The sequence below is a fragment of the Alligator mississippiensis genome, chromosome 12, assembly GCF_030867095.1.
Source record: "Alligator mississippiensis isolate rAllMis1 chromosome 12, rAllMis1, whole genome shotgun sequence".
NCBI lineage: Eukaryota > Metazoa > Chordata > Crocodylia > Alligatoridae > Alligator > Alligator mississippiensis.
In genome coordinates, this window is record NC_081835.1 from 54,566,021 (window position 1) to 54,590,912 (window position 24,892).

A 24,892-nucleotide genomic window follows, 5' to 3' on the forward strand; every position below is an offset into this window, starting at 1 on the left:
AGGGACCTTGCCTCTGTTCCCTAGGCCTGCAGAGTAGTTTAATTAAATTCAGGTCCCTTCAGAAGCCCTGTTACTCTGCAGCTAGGAGCTCCTCACTTCATCAGCATTGCTGGAAAGAGATTCTCTGACCAGTGCCAGCTTTGAGCTTATATAGCTCTAGCCTGAGCCCTCTTCCAGTCAGGCGAGTCCCTTATTAGCTCCCCTCTGCCACCTGGAAGCAGCCTCTCAGGCTGCTCCCTCTCAAAGGAGCAGGAGCATCCCAGTGCCCTGCTACACACACCATTTACATAACCTGTGTTCTGAAGGTGGTCAAAGCACATCCCAGTCCTTTGAGTTTGCACGATCATGCAAAGAGTCTCCTCTTATGTCCCTTCTGTCATGCTAAGTAGTGTGTGGAAGAACATATCCTGCATAACCTTCAGTCACTAAAGTAGAGTATTGGGTGGCAGAAGAACAATTTTACCATGAAAGGGTGGTCTGAGCAGCTACGTAGCTTTTATCGTTGTATAATGGAACCGTGACTGATGGGAAAACTCTAGGCCAATACAGAGGGCTTCTGACAGCACAAAGCCTTCCCCCTAAACCACACTGATGTACTTGGTTGATTAAGAATATCCTATTTATTAAGGACACTGAAGATGCAGCAACATGGGAAGCAGGCCGTATTTAAAGGACTGTCACATCTGCACAGCTAAAGGATCCCAGCGGTTATAAATCCCTCTAAAATACTCAGCCCCTTGTTCTGATAGCAGGTTCTTGCTCCTACTTTGCAGAAACAGGCTTTTAATCCCTGGAATTAGGCAGCTTCCTGCTATGTTTCAAATGCACCAAATTAAGGGCTTCTCTAACAGCTGGTGTCTTAATGCTCAGAGAGGTTCTTGAATATCTATGAAAATCAGAGGCAAATTACATCTTTTAGTTAATAATTTCTTCTCCATTAACCTCCTTCTCTTTTCTTGTTAGGAGATGATGTAATGGTGTTTCTACACCATAACCCTCTGTTTACACCAGACAGAGTGACTGAAAGAGAGAGCACTGAATGTGTGTGCACACATGTGGGGTGTCTCATTTTTAGCTAATATTCCTGGAACAAACATACTAATCTTAAACAGGAAACAAAGCTAGCACCAACCTGAAAGCCACAGGGAACAACTTTTAAAGCAAAAGGCATTGTCTTCCTCTGCACTGGGAACACTGCGTAGTATAGGAGTCATATATATTGCATAATATTATAGAGGTACACAGGATAGTACAGTACAGGAATGCCCTGCTGCCTTTGCCCACACAGTCGTGCCTTCTTGTAACTACTTCTCTTTTCTGTTCTCAGTGGATATTGCAAAGACCTCCTGTTCTATTCAGAGCCCACGTGCCAATGTGACTACCCCACGGAGACTCTTTGGTGTAGTTTTGTTGCATGCTTTCATCTCAGAGCCATTTTGTTCCCATCCTATGCAGTGAGTGGGCCCAGGGCCAACTCTTCAGCCAGTATCAACTGACATAGCTCTATTAGTTTCAATGAAGCCAGGCTGATTTATGCCAGCTAAGGGTTTGGCCCTCTGTTCTTAGATCTCTGCCTGCAAGTCACCTCGCCAAATTTTCCAGGCTTGGATATGTACTATTCATCCCTGCCGTTATGCCCCAGCTAGGCTGAGGTGAGAGCTGTGCTGGTGAAGTGGGCTTGGAAGTGGGCATGGATACTGTACGTGCCCAAAATGAAGACAAAAAGGATTTGCACAAGGCCTCTACAGTGTTCACATCAGATGGAGAATGTGTACAGAAGGACTTCCCTCCCACTACCCCGATCTCCTCTACTTGGTTATTTCCAGATTAATCTCTGCCACAGGAACTGACTGACTGTCCCCAGTAAATGGCTTTTTGGACTGTGACAGCTGGTAGGGTTTGAGAGAGGTGCAAATGCACAAGTGGAAGAAACAAATGAATGACAGAAGCTCACAGCTACTTCACCTGGATCCTGTGTTTCAGGCTATCAGGTGTGCAGAAGAGGTGGTGGAACATTTCCACAGAAGTGAGAAATATTTCTGTAGAGCATACTTGGGTAAAGTCCTCTGTGGACTTCCCAAAGCACTTGGGATGCCCAGCATAGTTCTCTGCACCTTCCCTTTCTAGATATGACCTTCTAATTAGGAAGGTCATCAGGTAGTGATGGAAAAGAGGTACAATAAGCCTGCCTGAGGGAAAGATTGATTTGGGGCTGCCTGTTGCTGACACTGATTGGGGACCTGGAGACTCTCCAAGTGCACAGTAGGCCTACATCATGTCTCTGAGGTCTTGGAGGACAATGTTCTGAGAATGCTCTGCCTTCCTGCTCCAAACTCACACACACCAAACCTAGAAAGAAAGTGGGGAAGCTACTGAAGTACACCAGAGGCAGAGGTGGCCCCCAGCATGGTTCACTGCTGCATTTCTTGGTTTGGCTCATGCCACTTGGAGTGGGCAGGTAGGGCATATTCTGTGACATCCTTGAAGGCACCAGAGATGCACCCAAAAAGTCCCATGGCTGGGTGGTCTCTTAAATCACTTTGGGATACAGCCAGCTGGCCTTTGAAGCCAGGAGTGAAGGGAAGTGTCTCCCAGTGTACAGCAGAGTTACAAAATCTTTTTTCTGACTGATACTTAGCTCAGAGGACAGCTTCTTGCCTGGCTTTTAATCCCACCCCAGAGTGAAGCACACCTGGCATGGTCAGATAAAGGAGGCCTGGGGCTTTTTAGGTTTCATATAAACCAAACAGCTCTAAACAGCATGAGAGCCATGCCGAGATGGGGAGGCAGTACAGTCCCTAATCACTTGTGCATGTTCCACTTTCTAAAAGCATCTCTGCTGTCAGAATCCATCCCTGGTGCCGCGGTGCTGAAGGAGAGAACACGTCTGTCTCAGAGTCCCTATGCCCTGCTCACGAGACGTGTTTGCTTTCAGGCAGCAATAAACAGGCCCTTCAATCAGAGCACTGTCTATGTGAGGAGAAGGCTGCCTTCGACAAATCCCTCAGCTCCAGTGCAATGCAAGGAAAGGCCACTCTATTAGAGGAGCTGGAAAGGAAATTAAAGCTCCAGCAAGAGGAAGCCTGTAGTCTGGAGACTGACAGTGCAGGCTGGGGCTGGTTATGACGCATGGAGAGCTTGAGCGAGATTGTGGCAGGCACACAAGGGGCTCCTTAAGCTGGTGGGTTTCATGAAATTCCTGGCCTCTCTCAGCCATCAGGAAACAAAAGCTTATAGCAGAGATTTTGGATTTACAACCCTCCCTCTGTTCTGAAGGCTATGCCAGCAGTTGTCACTGCCACATGGTACGAAGGGAAATTAAAGGTGAGTGTGTTAGGAAAATTGCTTTTGTGTGTTGTCAGTTCTCACTCCTGGGAAAGGCTGCTGATCTGCAGACTCCTAGCTGCACACCACTGAAAGTATTTGAGCCCTCAACTTTCTACTGCCTTCATCCATGCAGATAAGTAGCAGTAGTTATAGAGCCTCCAACAGCACGGTGAAAAGCCAGAATTCAGTACAATACACTGCTTGGGAGATCTTATACTCAACTGGAAAAAAGCCCTGAGTCCAAGTTTTCACACATACTTCCCACTGAAGTCAATGGGAGGAACATGGCCTCAGCATCTTGGTAGAAAAACCAAGATACAAGAGATAACACGTAAAAAAAAAAAAAAAAAAAAAAAAATCAAGGTTCACCTGTAGTGAGCAGGCCTGCATTCAGCCTTGACATGATTTTGTGGGATACCGACTGATTACACTTAGTTGACATAATCTCAGCATAGCCCCTTGAAAATCAACAGCTGACGACCATGTCACAGCATGTGATACTGTGCAGAGAGAAGGAGAACTTCACAGGTCTTGTTCCACCTCACACGCCAGTGAGTTACCACACTTCCCTATGGGCGCATTCAACGTAGAGCCCCTCCTCTCCTTGCATTTGATCCCTTGGTGTTGCAGTGTATTCAAGGTATATCTGACAAATGCAGTGACATGACATGACCAGAGAAAGGTTGGGGAAGTACCTGAAAGTCATCTGGAACACCTGGCCTTGGTTGACATGCTGGCTCCTGTTGTTATATCCATGAAGCATCTCACCAAAGAGGGTGTCATTAAATTTAGCATCCGACTTCAGGCATTTGGGGCCCTCACAGATGTCGGACAACATGATGCAGGATTTGCCATCTGGGGCCAGCTTGTACTCCTCCACGCAACTGAGAAGCAAAGAAAATTATGTTAGACAAACACACGTATAGCAAGCACCAGGAAACACAAAACCCCCAAACAGAGTGTAGCATAGACAGTGTCTTCTCAAGGGAGGAAGCCAACATATTAAGCCTAACTGAAGTGAAACAAGCCGGCTGATTAGGAGGAAGGGATGGGGATCTGGGAAGCTGGAATGGAACAAGCTACATAAGGGAGTAATAACACTTAAAAATGTATCAAGCAGGTACACCCCACATGGAAACCTTATGAAATATGAGTATATAGTGTTAGCCTTGATCATCTTGACTTTAGGCTGGGGACAGATCCAGTAGCCTAACAGTTGCAGCTTGTTAGTCTCGTAGCATCAGGGATGATGCTTTTCAGTACCACAGACAGCTGCAAGCCCTGCTGGCATCCAGGGCAGCAGCTGGAGCCCACAGTGCACGTCTCCCCTGCAGTCTACACTGTAGACTCTACAAGGGTCCATGGACAACTAGTGCTAAGGCCACAACACAGCGTGTTGTACAAAACTCAATCAGCTGTGGGAAGAAGAGACTTCAGCTTAATATTCCTACCTACCCATCGCCAGAGTACATGCCAAAAAATCAACATGAATCGCGTTGGGCTTAAGGGCAAACAGGGCCTGAGGAACAATGTCTATTTAACAGCATCTCAGTCCCGCATACATCCTACCAAAAGACACACACGGGTACAGACATGTGCACTGGTGCCCCTCCAGTGAACTGTAACAGTAAGCTCTGAGATGCCGCCCCTTTTTTCAATTTAGCCCTTCTAGGCCTGAAACATATGAACCAAGTGTTTTGGGGTTTTTTTCTTCTTCTCTTCCCACTGCCCGCCCCAGTTTTTGGTTTTTTTTTAACGTTATGCCCAAAATGCGTCACAGAAGAGTATCACTGTCCCTGCTTTACACTTGGGGAAATGGAGCCAAAGAGAGGAGAAGGAACTTGTCCAAATGCAATTCAGCAAGACCACCCACACTGTGAGGAACAGAGTGCTCACCTGGTGGTCTATACTTGCTCGAGTTTAACAACTTTTTCCCTTGAATCCAATTTCCCTTCCAGGTAGCCTCCCTAGCTGCCGCTCCAGGTTGACGAGGGTCTTCTGATTCTACCATTTGGCCCTTTCTCCTCCTACACGGGCCTCTCCCATGGCATTCTGCTAGCCCTCTCCTCCATGTCCACCCTACTCTGCTGCCCTTCCTGATTTTTTTGCATTTTTAGTTGTGACACTTCCATTCTTCCACTATGCTTTACCTTTCACTACCCTGAGAGGAAAAAGCCCCCCATCCAAGAGACAGCAACCCCACCCAGGGGTTAATCAGCATAGCCTTTCATCCATTAACGGGGAGAGAAACTAAGGAACTGAGGGATGAGTTAAATTTAGGATTTTTCTTCTCTGATGAACAATCTCTGACATGCATTCCTTGAAAACTGGAAAGCACACAGACCCACTGTGGCTGAGCTGGGACTACAACCCTGCTCACCACATTTCTGTACTTCTACAAGCTGATTTTGTGGTTGAGGAAGTGAACTGGAACCAAGGTCAGCCACAGACTCCCTGTGACCTCGTGTCAGCCACTCATGGCCCCAGTGCCTCAGCTCCCAGATGACATGGAGATAATAGCTCTGCCTTCCTCCTACTCATTTTTCTAACTTGATTGATATTACAACAAGCTCCTGTGACTAGGGACTGTTTCTCTATGTGCTCCCCCAGAAAAATGAGACTGATTTTCAGCTGGGTGCTGGAAGGATTATACAATCTCTAGGCCAACACCTTGCCCTGTCACTGTGGAGCCTGCCTGGCCTAGCTAAGCCACTTCCCCGTGCCTTTCCCTGCACACACAAATACATTTTGTTGGAAGGAAGAACTTTGCTGACCAAATCTTCTGCTGAACCCACCTGGCATCCTGAAAAGCCTGTGCTGGAGCTGATGAGGCTGTGTGCTCTAGCTTTTAATAACCCAATCAGCCCAACTAGGAAAGGAAAAAAGAAAAAGGGGTGGAATGAGGAGAAACTAGCTGACAAAGACAGTCCCTCTGGGGAGCTGTGAATGACTGGGGCTCTGCAAGGTCTCTGCTGTCCGTGCACCTGGATGTGTCAGGAGCTGACAGATGTTCCTCTGAGTTACTTTTAGGAATTTGCTTCTCTGCTGCACAATCTATGACTCATGTGTCCTTGAAAGTCAAAGTGCCCTTCTGAGCAGTAGCAGCCACCAGACAAGAAGCAAAGAGCATCCAGGATGTTCCAGAGAGCCTGCTCTATAGTGCCTATACTGCCCTTTCTGCTTGCTGGAGCTGGTGGGTGATTTGTATTTGGGAACCCCTGGCAGAAAAAAATAGTGAATACTTGGCTGGGTGTGCATTGCCGTTCAATAGGCTCTTTGAATGTGCATACAAAGGATGCATGTGGCAGATGCTCTTTGCTTCTCTGGGCACTGATGGAAAAGGGATTTGTGCTGCGTGAGTGGGACCAGAGGAAAGGAATGACAAGTGGGTGAGGCATGTACACCACAGGTGCCTGAAGTCCAGTCCCTCTGCAGCTGAAGTGACTTTAGGGCAGTGATGCATGAAGGATTCCTGTGAAATGCAGCATCCAGCCTGACAGCAGCAGGCTCCAAAGAGACAGGAATGGGGCGGGGGTTGTTTTCCAACTCTCTGAGCCAGATGGGACCTACCAGATTCTGGCTGGATCTCACAAGCACTGTTGTTGCAAACCATTGTAACCACCCCTCTCTGCTTCCAGACAAGGTTCCCTCCATTAAAAAAAAAAAAAAAAAAAGCCCTTTGGAGCAACTGTTACGGATGTATAGGGCTGCAGCTGCTTCACGTCATTTACTGAGCAGAACGCATCTCTCACTGACGGAGAGACAGCAATGTCTGCTAAGGCCTGGCACAACAGGAGCCCATCAACGAACCCAGCAGCTTCTGTTTAGGGCAATGGCTTTCCACTTCCTGAATGCACACCCCTCTTCACCAACAGAGTTAGCTGTTTGCTACGTGCTGCCATGCTCCATGCCTATGCATGACCCAGTGGGTGCTTTGTTTTCCCATTTGCCTGGGAACCACTGACTGCTGCCTTTGCCTTGCTTCAGGATGGGCACTAAGATACCTCATGTTCCCTGCTTCGCTGATCTGGTTGCTTACTGTAACTGTGTCTACTTTATGTGTCCCAAGATGGCCTCAGACTTCTTTTGGGTTGGGACTATAAATGTTGCCTCCCCTGTACAGGAGTCTGTTGTATGCCCTTTCTTTTTTGCATGCCATGGCATGCCTATAAGGAACTGTTCTGTGTGGACACTCAGATCCAGTGGAGATAAGTGCATCTAGCTGGCTGGATGAACCAAATGAAAATAATTCAGTGCATTCTTTTCAAATCCTTCTTGTCCCACACATTTTTGCTACTCTCCAAGGTATGATAAGGCTCAGATGTTTCATTCACAGTGCAGATTCTTTCTCCCTCCCCTCTGGCTCTTTATCACCTTTTACTCTGAAGCCCAGTAGCTACAAGGACTGAAGTGGGTTAAAGGATGTCATCTTGAGCACATGTAAATACAGATGTGCACTGATGGGGTGCTACAGTTTGCACAGCCTCTGAACCATGGCAGTTCTCAGGATGGCTCAGGTAATGGATGGCTGTATTTTGCAGCTGTGCACTATAAAGCCAGATAATCACAGAGCTCCCTTCTATAGTCTGGGAGATTCTCCTTAGAGAAAATGCTGAATTGCACAGGATTACAGGATCCTGGCCAAAATCTGGGATGAAACTCTATTTTAAGAAATGCATTATCAAAAAACATAATAAAAAAGCAAAAAACATACAAAAAGCCCCAAACAAACAAAGCCTGCAAAACTCTCAGTAAGAAAATGGTTTGGGATTTATAGAGCAAAGATTGATTGATATACATCCTCCCCACAGAGGAGAAAAACCAGAAGGGAGTATTTTGTCCATATGCATTCACTGTTCTCATGTGTACATCTATGTGAGTATGGTTTGCTGCAGGCCAGAATATGCATACATTTGCCCTAAAAAATTGTAAGTATACCTGACCATACCTGCACCCCTGTGAAAAATGCCCCCTCTCCCAGAGGCATACAACATGGACAATAACTTGTACAAAAAGAGGCAAGCTCTGGGCTGCACATGTTCTTGGGACACTATTAAAGTTATATGTAGGCTAATTCCATCATATGTGCATTGCTGTGATCCAATATATTTCTTGCTACTCCCTCCAGTCAAATCACGTAAATGGAGAGAGACAGCTATACAGATGCAACTCTGACCAACAGAAATCCAGAGAAAGGGAAAGATATGGAGAGGAAAGCAACTATCCAGTCGAGTTGATACGTGGAAAATCCCAGAGAAAAAGCTTTTGCTGTAACCGTTCTAAGAAACTCACCCACAGAACATGAAGATTGTGCTGGATGAGGGATCATGTGGCAGAGGAAGGGTCTGCTGGAGACACAGCTGCTCGCAGCCACCATTGAAGCCATCGGAGCAGTCAATCCCTTTGGAGTAGTCATAGCAGCCGGTGCCATCCTTCATGGGCCGCAGCTCCTCTGGACACTGCAGTGAGAGAGGACACGGTAAGGTAGTTGGTGTGTTTTACCCTCAGAGGTCCCAGGACCAGGGCCTAGCATTTTCTCTGCAAGACACATGGAACCAAGCAGTGTGAAGGACATGGCTCCATGCTCCCATGTAACTCTTCACCCTAGGGACCTAGTTCCTGACTGGGGTAAGCAGACCCAGATCTACTAGAGTCAAATCTCCTTACATCAATGGCGCATTCTTCCTGCCATCAATGTAAAAGGAGTCCGTATGCAACCTTGAATTCAAGTCTCCATGGGTTCAAACCCTTCTATATACCTGAGGAGTCAGCAGAGCTTCATGGACGGAAACAAGCACTGCACTTGGACACCTGTGTTCTGCTCCTGGTCCTGCTGCTGAGTTACCTCATGCAAATCATTTCACCTCCCTGGGCCCCAGGTGCACGAGAGAGCTAACGACAGGGACCCACCATGTGATCTGACCAGCACAACTGGAAAAATCTTCACACACATTTCATTTATAGCCTGTTCCCCTGAGATGCTGAGTTCCCCCATCTCACATTGCCATTCTGCATTGGGGGCATCTCCCCAGAAGGCCTCCTAGCACTCAGGAATGACAATTTTGATACTAAAAAAGAGGGGAACATGGTGTACCAAGGGAATCCCAATTAAGGGGCTTTGAGTGAGTTGGATCATGGCTCTACTGAAATCAGGGGGAATTTAGGCCTTGTATTAACCATTCATTTAAGCTCACACATGTGTGCTTATCACAGCTTATTACATTACTCCTATTAATGATTTGGGTCCTCAGCCCTGCTTTTTAAAGTCATTTCCAGGAAGCATTTCAATGCCTCTTTGTAGCAAGCAAAGCTGTGCAGAGGTTCCCGCCACTGCAGAACAGCCCCTTCCAGGTTGTCAGAGAAGATGGAGGACTGTAGAAGGACAGATCCTCGGCTGATGAGAATTGGAGTCATTCCAGCAAAGTCAACATTGCTACGCTGATTTGCAACAAGCCAGGGACTTCTCCATTTTAATTTCAATTCCCCACCTGGCTTTTCCTGTCCCCAAAGATCAAAACAAGTGAGCACCAAATGCCATCAATTAGCTGTCACTCAGATGAAAGTGCTTTCCCATTCCACCTTTGTTACTTAATTATTTCCTTTCAGCCACACATGCCCCCCCTCACCTTCCCAACACACACACACACACACACGCGCGCGCGCGCCCTCCAAACAAAAAAGGGAGGTCAGTCCTTGGGAAAAAAATATCTTGCTTAGGAACAGCTCACAATTAAAAATACATTAAGGCATTCTTGAAGATGAGTTAGACCCCAGCTTGTACAGGTAGCAATGAAGGCAGGTTATAAATGGCCTCTGTCAAGCAGAAGAAAGGTTATAAAACTGCTATACTTTGTGCTTAAAAAAGAAAATCAATTTTCCATGGGAGCAAAATGTCGTACATATTAATAAAAGTTCAGGAGATCCCTGTTCCCGCTTTTGCTTGCCATCCGGGCTCCTCTCCAGATACAAGCTGCCAGGCTTGACTGATGGCTGGTCATCAGGCTCTTAGCTGTTCAACAGGTGAACTCTGACTGCAGAGAGAAATACCAGAATAGTCCTGGAGCTGATCAGCTATTTAATGAGATGCTCCTGCCCTCTGCCCTAGCTTTCCCCCACCCCCCGTTGCTAGCTTCTCCAAATAAAATGTCATTCACTTGAGTTGTTACTTATAAATTCCTATGCAGGTGAGGAGGTGCAGCCTGCCTGCAGGGCAAATGAAGAGGTAGCAGATGGTAGAAGCCATGAACTTCCAAACAAGTCTCCACCCTCCCCTGTGGCCTTCCCTGCAGCTGAGCTGTTGAGAGGGAGATGGACGCTTGGCTTCCTCTCTTCTGTCCCTGGAGAAGGGGTGGTGCAAAAAAAGTGCACAGAGAGACAGACCTCCCTATATGTGGCAGCAAAGGCAGGGGAATGGCACTGGAGTCTGACACCTTCTCTGTCCACAAGGCAGGGAGGGTGAGGACAAGTCCAGTGGTGGGGAAGGAGCAAGGACTGGAAGCGTTGGCAATTGCAGGCCTCTGTAGGCACAAGGAAGCAGAGAAGGAGGAAGATGACGCACTGAGCTTTTTTTGGTACACACAGTGAGAGTGGATGCAAAGGGGGAACGCCTGCCTCATGCAAGTGCTATGCAGCCTGGAAAAAATAGGCTCAGAATAATTGTGTGGTGTGGCTATGAGAGAGCAAATGCATCCCCGCACCCTCTTTCTAGTTGGTCTGCCCTAAAGAGAGAGTAATAGGACCTGTGCCCTAAAGAGAGAGTAATAGGACCTGTGCAAAGAGGTACAGATACAGATACTGTACCTGGAAGGGACCAAAGGGTTAAGTGAGTGCAGCGGCAGGCATGTTGAAGCTGCTGAAGCCCTGGGTTGATCCCTGTATGCTAAACTTCCTTCTTTAGCTCCTCTCTCCCTCCTGGGCAGGACGAATGCTGATGTGCAGGGACAGTTGAAACAGACTCCTAAGTATAAGGTCTGAACTGTTCCAGCAGGGCTGTGAGCCATACCCTGCTGAAGTTAATAGGAGTCCTTCCACTGACCTCAAGGGGCCCTGGGTTAGATCCTATCCGAGCTCTTGCCTTAGGATCACACCTGTGGAGACTGCAGACTCATTTGTGAGCTGCTGCCTGCTGCACTCACTCCTGAAGCAGCAGTGGTGACTCTGAGGAAAGCAGTGCAGTAAGGAGGTAGAAGCCCCCTCTCTTGCCTATGCAGAAAGACTCTGCCATCTTCCCTGAGGCTGAGCTAGCTAACAGGAGGTTGAAGTGTTGGAGGTTCACCCTGAGGCACCTTCCCACACACTTTCAGCTACTTTCTGGTTGGAGCCCGCTCCTCAGAACATTTCCCCAGCTTGATATTTTAATCACCAGGAAGCATGGTTTGTTTCTATTTGTAATTATGCCTTCTAATATGCATTAATTATGGAATGTAAATAGCTTGCTGTGAAATTTCTAAAATAAAGTCCCTCCCTCAGCCTTAGCCCTGGGCTTTGGGAAGCCAGCTCACAAACCAGCTGTTACAGTACAGCAGGAAGTTCTCTCAGGAAGACATCTCCTAAGCACAATGCACAGACTTGGGGCTTCATACTACAAGCACTAGAGATCATCTTCTTTGGATACAGAATAGGTGAGGCAATGACCAAGGGGAGATGGCTATCTTTGCCCAGGGGGGGGCAGAGAGGGAAGCAACAATGAATGCAAGGCAAAGAAGTGGGAAGCTTGGTTACCCTATGTAGATCCTCAGTGATATGCTATTGCTAAAATTGCTGATTGAGGTACACACACACACCCCTGTATATGGAAATGGGTCAAGGGATCACTTTGTAAAGCCAAGGAATCTCTTAGTCCCTTCTGTACTTTGTGGTGAGGGTAAACTCTGCCTGGGTGTGGGGCACTCTCCCTCCTCATGCTGTGATGAACTATCTGCAGGAACTAAGCCTAAAAACAGGAAATACTGTTGCCCAAACTAATAAGCCGTGTTTCAGGTAGCAGTGAGCTCCTTAACATCTCAAGCTTTTAAAGTGGGACCTACAGGTATATGCTACTAAAGGGGGTTACACCCATCCACCTGGGGACAGGCAATCTTCATAGTCTCTGCCTTCATGTTGGTATCATGATGAATTAGGCCAAATCCCAGCTGCTGTAAATCCCTTCATTTCAGTGGAGATGTGCCACTAGTTTACCCCCGCTGAGGTGCCAGCCCCTTGGCTCTTGTAAGAGGGGCCAGGGAGGGCACCCTACACTGGCCACAGGGAACGTGGATCACACCTGGCAGTTCCAGGCCTTGCAGAGCCCCAAGAGCCATAAAGCTACCACAAGCACCATGTGCCACTTTCACACCAGGCAAATTTAGCTCTGGTGAGAGGACAAAGGCTCCAAGAATTTTCTTCAGATATTCTCTTGGTCTCTGTCCAAAGGAAAGGAGGAGCAGGGCTTTCAATGGATACACAGAAAATAACCCGCGTTCTCCCCCTGAGAGTGGGGTCCTTGCTGGAAGGCAACCTGCTATGAACTGGATAGCTGCCTAGGCAAGGGGCTGCATTTATTTGAGCTACTTTCACCAGTGTTAAACACTACCTCACTACTATACAAGGCCTAATCCGGCAATGTACTGAGCATCATCATCTTCTGTGGAAACATTATGGATGCTTCTCCGTAGACAATGGGAATTACTCAGCATCTCAAGGGATTTGGCCCCTGTAAATTTACTTGCATCTTCCTTGACAGATGGATAGAAGTTTGCTGGCTTGTCACTAAAGTCTGTGGCTGGTCAGATTTGCTCTTACCCTGTTCACACTGCCTTCAGCCAGGGGCTACCTGGAAAGGGTGGCCATGGGCCATATGGTTAAGAGCCCACAGGTTGCACGTGCACGTTATAGACAGCTCTAGAAGGTAGGTCTCTGCTCCTGGGTGGGCTTATACACACACAGTGCTGGATGAGTATTTTCTGAGCTTTAATAAAGAACCATATCCGTTATTGCTGACATTGATTTGTCTGGCTTGGGCAACAGCGAACCAATAATTACTGTGAGTTTTAATCAATCCCACATCAATTCAACCGCAGTTCAATCTGTGATCTGCCTTTGCAGTGACACAGGTGGGGGAGGGTTGCATATGAAAATGATTATAAAATCAATAGCCCACTCAGCCAATATTTCTATCTGGGCTATCACTGGTGACACATCCTTCACCAGACCATCCATAATAGACAAGCTGCACAGGGTAGGAGTAGGCAGGGTAAGGCACCAAAACCATGCCAGCCAGCTGACTTTCTGCAGTAACTGTAAAACTAAGAGCAGCTACTCTATTTTCTCCATGTAGGTTAACAGCTTCACCAAATTGCTAGCTAGGTTTCTGAAAAACAATGATCCAATCTCCGGGACTAAGCTAATCAGAACTGATAGGACCAGAAACCTCTGAAGTTCAAAGGAACACTTGAAACTTCTAGAGCATTGCTCATCAAAAAATCCAAGATAAGTTTATGAACAGCTAAAAAAAAGTAACCCTCTCCACCCAGATGGTGGGGCAAGGATTTGACCCATTTTACAGAGAAAGAGACTGCATGGAGAAGAGTTCTGTTCTGAAAAGTGATGGTCAAACTGGTAACCTTGGGGTCCACGTTTATTGTCTCACAAGTCTTCTCAATGTAGATACCGAGACGTTTTTCTTTCCATTCCTTGATCCCCGGCTCTGCAAAATCCACTTGGGAACTCAGAGACAAGTTAGATGCCCACTTCCCTGTTCATCACCTGCCATCAAAAATCTTTTGCAGGCTAAATCAGACCCACATCCACAACCATGCAACTCCACTGCCATCAATAGGCTTGCACAGGCGGAACTGATTACCACTCTGTAAACATTTCTGCTGATGATGCACAGAGTGGAACAGACTCCAGCTCATTCTGCCTTACCCGCGTTGGCAATGCAAGACTAACAGGAGTAAAAAAAAAGGACTCTATTTTTGTCATTACAGTCAGCAGAAAGGGCTCTGAATATGCACGGAGAGCAGATATGCTGAATAAGAAAGTGCTATTTTTACCTACTGGTAGTTTTCGGAATGGAATTGCTGTTTTCAAATGACATTGCCCAAGGTCACATAGAGAAAGGATGGCAACGCTGGAAATTGAATCCAGGAGTCCTGCCCTTGCATCACCTGCTTGACCCTCTAGACCAGTGGTTTCAACCTATGTCTAGGGGGTCCTCAAAAGATGACTATGATCAATCAAAAGTATATGAATACCCATACTTACAATTCAAATGGGTACGTGGCTCCATTAAATTTTTTTAAGGATCCACAAATGAAAAAAGGTTGAAAACCACTTCTCTAGACCACACTAACCACTTGCACTGACATATCAGATCACTAGCTTTCAAACAAACAACAGCAACAAAAATGCCCATTCATCGATGATTCATGAGCTAAAACCACATCAAGAACAAGGTCTGACTGGGCCCTTATTCAAACTGCCCAGTTTCTGCTCCATGTTCCTCTGCCTCACCAATAAGCCACGAACAAAGTAGCTCTGCCTAGACTCACCTTCATTAACTCCAGGGCAAAGGAGGTACAAGATGACTCTGCCTAGACTCACCTTCATTAAATCCAGGGCAGAGGAGGCACAAGGGGTCTCTTTTAAGGTGAGATTAAAGAAACAGCAACTAAAAACCACACGGGGTTGTTTCTTGCAGGAAGGAAGGAGCTGACCAGTCCCTGTTTATTTCAATGAGCTAAGGCACACTTTTCGTTCCGCACTTACAAAGCTCATTAATGATGAGATAGGTGATGGGGTCACTGGAAACATAAGAAATGCTTCATTACTGACACAAATCCCGCTGATGAGAGGAAACTAACTCTCTAGCTAAATTGCCTGACAGGGTTTTTCAGCTTGGCTTCCTTTTTCTGTTATTAAGTTTAAAAAAGAATATTTAATAAACTGGTTCTGTAAAGAGTAAACTGCCCTATGTTATGGTTCTGCTGCATTTTCTGAACTTTAGCAGCCTCTTTTGCTGGAGAGACTGAAGAGATGAAAGCACAGCTTCTGCAAAGCACTGGTAGCTGGTGCTGAGGAAAGGTGTGCCAGCACTGGAGGCAGTCAGCAGTGTGGATGTGAATCCAAGTCCTCAGCTGCTTCTTAAAAACCACGTGGGAGAAACCTCTGTCTTCTCTAAAGGCCTGAATTTCTGTCCAGAACAATACCTTAATACAATACTACAATGTGGAGAACTAGAAGAATTCTTCTGACACCGCCACATTAAGGAATATTTCCACAATGAAAATGAATCTACTTCCAATAACATTTCATCCTTTGATGACATTGAGGAAAAGATCAACCCCCCCCCCCAAAAAAAAACCCACAAAAAACAAAAAAACAAAAAACAAAATCAGATTGGACAACTCACAGTGGATGAAATTCTAACCTTGACCGTTATATTGACTGCTTCAGGGAAAGAACGAACAATTAAATAATCAACAACACATGACACCATAACCTCTCCCTCTCAGACAGAAGGGCCATAGAAACCTCCAAGACCTGACCACCAAACAGTAATCAAACCAGCAAATAAAAGGAGGAGCTGTAGTTATCCTTAACTGGGAAGACTACATAAAAGAAGCCAACAGACAACTCTCTGACACCACCTACTACAAAAAAACTAGAGGAAGATCCTACTCCCCTTTTCACCTTAAAACTCAAAACTACCATGAAACCATTTCCATCTGAACCACAAGAAAAACTACAAAACTTGATCCCACCACTACGTACTCCGGGACTTTTTATGTACTCCCTAAAATCCACAGACAAGGGAACCCAGGCAGACTTGTATCCAACCACAGAAGCCTGATTGAGGAAATACAGGTTTCAATGAATCCATCCTAAAATCTCTTGTCACCCAAAAGGGCACGTTTTGTCCAAAACACAACAGACTTTCTATGAAAACTTAGAAACACAGACCATCTACCCAGCAACACCCTCCTAGCCACCACGGACATTACCAGCTTATATACCAATATCCCACACCAGGATGGCATCCAAGTCTGCCTTACATATCTACAGGAAAAAGATAACAACTCAGAGTATAGACCTAAAGATATTACTGAACTTATACACTTCATCCTCACACACAACAACTTCACTTTCAATAACCAACACTTCCTCCAGATGATGGACACAGCTATGGGCACAAAAATGGCCCCACAATACACCAATCCTTTTATGATCCACCTGGAAGAAGACTTGCTCAAGGACTGCACCATCAAACCCACGCTATACTTAAGATACATCAATGACTTCATCATAATTTGGACTGAAAACCTGCAATCTCTGATTGATTTCCATCAGAAATTCAACAGTCATCACCCCTCCATCAGACTACCTCTTGAATACTCCTGCAGCAACATTTCCTTTTAAGACACTATGATCACTATCCAGAATGGTAAAATACAAACCACCATATACAAGAAACCCACAGAACAACAAGCATATCTGTACAGAACCAGCAATCACCCTAAATATACCAAGAAAGCTATTATATGCAGCCAAGTACTGAATTTGCACTAAGGACAACACCTGCAATCGTCACCTCACAAATCTCAAAAGGGCTTTCACCCAACAAGGACACTCTTCCAAAGAGATAGATCACACCTGAATACCATGTAAGGAATTTTTGGAGTACAAAAAGAAAATCCCCATGAATCACACACCGTTAGTTATGACGTACCATCTCTCCCTGGAACCTACATGGAAAATCCTCAAACGACTGCAACCCATACTAGAAGATGTCTCAATTCTTAAAGAGATTTTCCCAGAACCACCCACCATTCCCTTTAAACAAGCACCAAACCTGGCCAAATTCATCACCAGAAGCAAACTTCCTATGGCACAAAACACACCAAGTGGATCTAGGCCATGATAAAAAATGTAAAACCTGCCAACACATCTCCACCACTCCCACAATAACTGCACCCCACTACAGAGTCATCACCATTCCTGGGTCTTACACCTGCACCTCCACAAATGTTTTATATCCAATCCAGTGCACAAAATGTCCTGATGGAAAATATGTAGGAGAAACCAAACAACAACTGTGTACCAGAATGAATGCACACTGAAAATCCATCAAAGACAAAAACATACAACTACCTGTAGATGCCCACTTTTCACAAGACAATCACTCCCTCTCCAATCTCACTGTTCTAATCCTCAAAGGGAATTTACAAAACACCTTTCACAGACGAGCCTACAAACTTAACTTCATCAGCCTCCTGGATACAAAAAATCATGGACTAAATATAGACACTGGATTTATGGCACACTATAACCTGCCTGACATCAGATACCCCAGGTAACCTCGCTACAATGTACCAGCTACATTTTATCACCAGGTCACCATTTCCCTTCCCCCACCCTCCAGCCTGTTTCTCACCTGTTGTCTCTCACACTTCCAACCCTCACTGCCACTCGTTTGCATTTTCACTGATCTGCATTCTTGCATACTGGCTTCCCACTTCTATCCCATCCAGGAAGAGCACAAAACCACTGCAGACCCCCTATTCTGGAAAGCTGGAATCAAGGGGATTTAAACAGATGCATGTGGTTAAATGCCTCCCTAAATAAGGATGGGTTGAACTGTATGTTTGGTGAGATCAAACAAAGGGTTGATGACTCAATACTTTAAGTCACTGAGCAATTCTGGCTTGATCCAGTAAATCACTTAAGCACCCACTTAATTTGAGGCAAAGGAATATAGACCCACTGGCTTCAACATTTAAAGTTAAGCATGTGCTTAAGCACTTTACTGGAATACGGCCCTAGAGGACATTAAATAAAAAGCCCAAAGCAGTCTGTGCTTATGGAGGCAGCCTTGAAATGCATCACAGAGCAGGTACGAACTAGATAGTAACAGGGTAATTTTGCCTCATTCACCAATGTAACTCATCATTGATGGCAATGGGAGAAACAGAGGAAGTAATTTACTTATGAGGCAAACCTAGACTCTTTCTTACCCACAGCTATCAGAGGAGGGGAGGGTATAAGTGCCTTTTGTGGTGGCACTTTTTGTAACGTAGGTACTAGTCCACTGCAAGATAGAAGGAGGCCACCAACTTCCTATCATACAGGCCACCAAAGAGAAAGCACAAGGTAACTACTTTTGATCACTGCCTCAGAGTTGGTCTTTGGTGAAAGAGTTAACAAGCCCTGAGCTAATTCCTAGGTATTATGCCCACAGGTATCCACCCCACCACATGAACCCCTCTTTAGTTTGAAATGAAAGCAGGAGTGCTGGTGTCAGGCTGGGGAAGATCATTTTACTGAAATGTGTGCACTGGCAGTAAGTTTATCTGCTTGTTGGCTCTGAAACAGGATGCAAATGCATTAAATATGTTTGTGTGTCTAGATATATTTAGCTAACACATGCATAGTATATTTTTGCTATTTCCCCAGAAGGCACATGTTGGAGAGCATTTTTAATAAGGAGATTTGGAAGCTGATAAAGAAAGATCTGTCACTGGTTTTAGTCAAATTAGTTAGAGAGCAGTCAATGGTTTCTCAGTGCCCTATCTGAAGTGAACTGCTGGTCTCTGTCCATTTATCAATGTAGTAAAGGCCAACATTTTTAGCAGGAATACCACAAATCAGCCCTGCACCCTCCCTGAGTGCTACTCCAATCCCTTTCCCCCGCTGGATGTGCTGTTCTGAATTTCTCTCCCTGCAAGCTTTCCCATTAAGAGGCCCACTGGACCACAAGAACAGAGTTGCTGGCCACCATCACCCTCCATGATGCACAAAGAGCATCGGCTATTCATTGGCAGAAATGCCAAAGCCAGAGCAGTCGTCCTCCAGAACGTGGTTGGAATTGGTGCGGTGAGGCTGAATTTTAGCATTCCAAAAGTCCTGCCTCCTTCTCACGCAGCTCAACTCTGTTGAGCACACCTTGCAAACTGCACCTCCGCTGTCGATATCCCGGGGCAGCAGAATTCCATGCGCTGGCGAGCTGCAATGTGAGGAGGTGAGATGTTGAGATACTGAGATATTTTAGAGCCAAATGTTGAACAGCCTCCCCACTTGCATGAGCAATGAAATGCAGGCCCGGTGTTGCATAGGTGCAATGCACAACACTTAGGCATCAAGCTATCTGATAGCACCTGCATATTAGGAAGCAGGATGTCCACGTACCATCATTTGTGCCTGCAGTCGACTGCAGATATGACATTAGAAGCCAAGACAAGGCCCTTGTAAAATTGCAGGCCTATAAGTCATGTAGCCAGTATACAAGGAAAAAGATGACTTCATTAAAAAGAAAAATCCCCTTAATGTGAGAGAAGGGACAGTGTCCAAGGTAAAAGGCTCCAGAATTAATCAGACCTCATTTTATATTTAATATGCTGCTAACACTGAAATGTATCTTCCATCTGTCCAGAAATGCTTTGAATTCCAGTTCCTTAGCAGAGTGGCCATCAGAAAAAGCACAATTTTATAAGCCCTCATTAAGGTTCGGTTTTTTCAAGTGCCTCTAAGGCAGGACTTGCTCTGCCAGAAAGGTTGCAGTGCCATATGGGCTTCTGTCATGAGAGAAACATGTCTATCACCACAGGTGGTGAGATGACTTCCTGGTGAGACCCCAGGTATTTACCCCTGTACACTCAGTGCTTACTCTGCCTTTGCCAGTTTGCAGAGCAGCTCTCCTCCATCTTGCTCCTCCATCCCAAGTCCATCCAAAGCCTATTGCAGGCTGAGCCATCAAAGCAGTTCCCTTGCAAATGAGAAAGCCAGGCTAGCCTTGGATCATTGTGCAGGTGCTCCAGCTATCACTCAGAAGCAAACACAGGGCATATGGGGAAGAGACCTGTGGTATCATGGGGCATGGGTTATATATTTCAAATAGGATATTTTGGGGGACCACCAGCTCGCTCAGAAAGGGCCATATGCAACCTCTTTGTTTCTCAGCTCTGTGCTAACCCCTCATACTCACAAGGGGAGAGGTCATTCCAGTGTTTTCTGTCCTAATTGCATCTCTAGTCCTTCTCTCTCCAAGAGTTCTTTCTCCCCAAGGATCTCCAGCTAAAAAATGACAGGCCACTGCTCTCTAGTCTCATCACTTCTGTGACCCAGTCATTCAGACCTCCTCTGCCTCTGGGGTTCTCATCAAGAAAGGAAGCTACTCAACATTAAAAAAAAAAAAAAAATCAGTTGCGTCTCCCACCTCTGTGAGTGGCACCCACCACCCCATCCCATCCCATTCTTTCTCCCTCTTCACAGTAATGATGTCTGCTAAGCTCCTCCGCTGGCTGTTGCTGTGTTGTTAGCAGTTTTTACACTAATACTCAGGACCCCCCTGGAGGATAAACTCTTTCCAGAGGGAAAGATGTTGCAACTGTTTTCTGAAATAATAGCCATTGTCTTTTCTTACTCCTTTCCTTCCCCCACCCTCTTTCTGCTTCCTTTTTAGCATCATCAATCATTAGTTTAGCAGTAGATAATCAAATCCATCTGTCTTTTAGGCTTTAACCATGAATCACAATATCTCGTGTTTTCCGGCATACTCCCCCATGATGACAATCACAGGGAGATCAGTAAAGGATTTGGAAATTAAACAGAACAATGGATTGCCCACTTGCAGGATGGGTCTGCTATAAATGTAAGCATGAGCTTGGGAAGTCATTGCTTCTGTCCCTGCACCTCAGTTTTCCCAGATTCAGAATGAGGATAAAAGGGCTTGCCTTGCTCCGACATCTGTGCAAGGCTAAATGAATCCATGCAAATGCCCTGAGTGGCCAATCTGAAATCCATGGTCAGCTTTCCTCCCAAGGATCAGAACACAATCCATTTAGATGTCACAAAGGCAGCTGTAATACACCACGGTGTGTTTGCATGCCACAGAGACCAAACTGGTGGACAGACTTAAAATCCCCATGAGGATACAGAATCTCTCCAGTGAGGCACCCTGATTCCATGTGCTTGAACGCTGTACAAGGATGTATGGTGACTTCCTTCTCCTGAATCACGCTGACCAGCAGGTCCAAAGAGCTGCAATCAGAATGTGTTTATGGCTGCGGCCTCCTTTGGGAGCAAAAGGAAAGATGGTCCGAGCCACACAGGCCTTGCAGGGATTCCCCTTGGGAGAGCTGGGCTTGGGAGAAAATATATGTTGTTACCATTTAAATTGTCAGTAAAGGCTGAGCCCGGGAGGGAGGTGAGCTGGGGCTGGTACAGCTTCTACCAACTCTCTAGACCAGAAGGGAACACAACCTCCCTCTGTTTTCCTATATTACTAAGTATTTATTTTTACTTACACTTAAATATAGTTCTTTCCTGAACCAGCACTTGGGCCCACATCCTGCAATCCCACTGCACAGCTCTAAAATGTCAGAGAAGCCAAGGTTAAACTCCCCACCCTTATCACATCCCCACTGCATCACGAACCATGCAAGGCTTGCTCTGGGTTTGGTTGGAATATGTCAGCCTCTGCCTTCTTCATCTGCCACTCACCCCCATGATGACAGTCACGCTACCCATTCATCTAAGGAACTTGTTTCCCCTCTCTTCTTTGCACATGTAATCTCTGGTTAATGCCTGCTGCTTTGCATTTCTTGACTATTCTGAAAAGTTTCCAGATACATTTGGTAACTCTCCACTGGTTACTGCTAATTTAATCTTGGCTTTAGCCCCGACTTAGATACTTTTCTCATCAGTTCTAATATCAGGGGCCACTCAGACTAATACCAGGAATCAAAGATTACAAACCTTTTGGGGCAGAGACGATGTTATTGTCCTGTGTCTGGACAGTGCCTCACATGGTGGGACTCTAATCCAAGCCTGGGGCTCTTAGGGCATTTATACACATGCTCCGGGAGGTTTGTGTGTGTGTTGGTGGGGGGAGAAGGGGAACTTTAATTAGCGCACCTCTGAGAGCTGCGCTAATTAATTAAAAGTGCCCAGAGCGTCATATGCATCAGTGTCCCCACACTGAAAAATAGTGGTGGGATGCTTTGAACTAGAACTTATTGAATAAGCCTTAGTTTAAAACACCCCAGTGCCATTTTTCAGTGTGGGGACAATGATACATGTGATGCTGGAGGCTGCTAGAGTTCATTCATTTCCACGCTTCAGCAGACATGATTAATCGTGTCCGTATATAGGAGCCCTTCAATGCTACCACATTACCACTAAATAGTATTCTTCTACTTTAGGTCATCAGCTAAGAACTACAGTGATTGGGAATAGTCTCACACGTATATCTCTATAAAAATGGATGGGTGTTTTAGAACTAGAGCTTGTGAACCAAAAAAAATAATCTTGACAAACAGCTTTCAGAAAATCCAGATTTGATTACATTGAACATATCACTAGGACACATTGATTGGATGTAACGTTTCACAGGGAAATCAATAAAATGTTTTGTTTTCATAAAATCCAACCAATTTGTTTCCACTACATGTTTTTTTCCGTTGTCGTGTCATGTCGTATCATGTCGTGTCGTGTCGTGTCATGTCGTGTCGTGGCGTAATGACGGAGTGCAGTATAACGAAGCCTAAACGATATCACAGGGATGACATTTTTTACTTCATTGAAATGAAACATTTAGTCCTTCACTGAGATGAAGGATTTAGAAAAAGGATCTCTGATAGTTCCAAAATAAAATATTTCAGAATTGTCATTCTGCAGTAAATATTGAAATGTCATCGTTTCGTGCTGATTTGCAGTGAAAGGAAATTCTGAAGTGTCGGACTTCCCACGCAATAAAAATTCTGTGTTTTCAACTAGCACCTTTCTAACTATACGCCCCATCTGCTTCCATCTGAAACACCAGCTTCTGGCTTGTGCTGGAGGTCACAAACCAGATGGATGGGCCAGTGGTCTGGTCCTTATTGAAAACTCTGTATCTGTATGCAATGGTTACAGTCTTAAATTGAGTCATTTTTCTGCATTGCTTTACAGTAGGTCAGGAATACACCATCATCATGATGTGGAAAAGAAATGAAAGGGAAGGATTATCTCAAGACAGGCTGAGCTAAGGCTTAAGCGCCTATTTGGAAACGGTGGCTAATTTTTCTTCCCCCTATGTCTAGAAAGGCAAGACTGAACTAGTTTTATAGCATAGGGTTTCACAGCACAGAGGCACACAGCTCCTTTTCCCACTTAATAGCAAGCCAAACAAACCCATTCCTGTTGATAATCACATGATGTCCCCATGGTAATTACAGAGATTGCTTACAGGAATAATTAATTGATATATGCAGCTTTCTCTAATATGATGTAACAGCTGGAAACAAAGAGGACGAGCCAACACCATATAACCAGGCAATTCTCTGTGTCTTGCTAATAAATGGTCTGTGGACCCCAGCTTGGGAACTGCTGGGTTAAGCTATTTACAACAATGTTCTGCATTGTTGCACGGCTGCTCTTAAGGCAGCTACAAATTAACTAAATACCTGGGCCTAATACTGCCCTCCTGAGTATCAAAACTTCCCCTTCAAAGGGGGAAAAGGATTAACTGCCCCTGATTCACTAAGGCCAGAATCACATGAATAGGACAATTTGGGGAGGGCAGCAGGAAAACACACACCGGGAGGGGGGGGACCACAAAAAACCTATGACTACATGAAGCCAAGGTTTGGAATAGACTGCCACCGGAGGTGGTTCAAGCACATATTTTGAACGCCTTGAAGAGACATTTGGATGCTTATCTTGCTGGGATCCTATGACCCCTGCTGACTTCCTGCCCCTGGGGCAGGGGGCTGGACTCGATGATCTTCCGAGGTCCCTTCCAGCCCTAATGTCTATGAAATCTATGAAGCATCTCTTAAAACCAGGTGAATCTGCCCTAACCCAGGACATTTTACCTCAGTTACCATCCCGGTTTGTATACAGTTGCCCAGGGGCAATTAGCTCTGGATTTTAGCCCAAAGGCAACTCTGTTTCTGTAGCCTTGGCCTGAAGCACATAATATATTTTCTTTTTTTTCCACCTTCTGCACATAGCTCTCCTCTCTGAGGCATCTGCAGCTCAGGTGGCTATCTTTCATTCTCTTTACCCCAAAATTGAGTTCTCTAAACACCTGAGGCAGACAAGGTTCCTTGGGTGAATTTGATATCTTTTATTAGACCAACCCAAATAGTTGGAGAATAGTTATTAAGCGAGCTTTCGGGTTCAAAAACCCTTCATCAGGCTAAGGAAGTTTCAGCAGTTGGTGTGTGCTAAACACCTGAGCACATTTATCATTCTCCAAGTGCCAAAGCAATGTCTCATCATCTTTCAGGTAGTGAGGTGCACCTAGCATGATGTTCCAAGCATGGTTTCAGCAGAACCATATATTACAAACCTCCATACCTTCCTGTTCTGTGGCAAGATGGCTCTGGGTATGGCATCTCAAAGGTATGATGGCTCTGGGTATGGCATCTCACACTAGAACCAGCAAACAAGAGAGACTATTTCCCTGGCACTCCATGAGCAGTGTAGACAGTCTCCAAATTGCACTGACCTATTAAGCTGCCAAAGTACAGCGCTAGCTGCTCTACATGAAATGGTATGGCTCATACTCAACTCTGTGACCTACTTCCAAGGCTTGCAGGGTATC

At 45.6% G+C, this 24,892-nt stretch overlaps 1 protein-coding gene across 6 annotated transcripts in view; it reads right to left on the reverse strand.

The window, feature by feature from the left end:
* The window catches only part of ASTN2 (astrotactin 2), a 598,926-nt gene that overhangs the window by 234,357 nt on the left and 339,677 nt on the right, over positions 1–24,892 (reverse strand). For all 6 annotated transcript variants that reach the window (XM_059715568.1, XM_059715571.1, XM_059715569.1 and 3 more), the window contains 2 exons: positions 8,620–8,786; positions 4,023–4,211 (listed from right to left, as the gene is read on the reverse strand). In XM_059715568.1, coding sequence (XP_059571551.1) covers positions 4,023–4,211; positions 8,620–8,786 — 356 coding nt within the window. The remainder of the gene's footprint in view (positions 1–4,022; positions 4,212–8,619; positions 8,787–24,892) is intronic.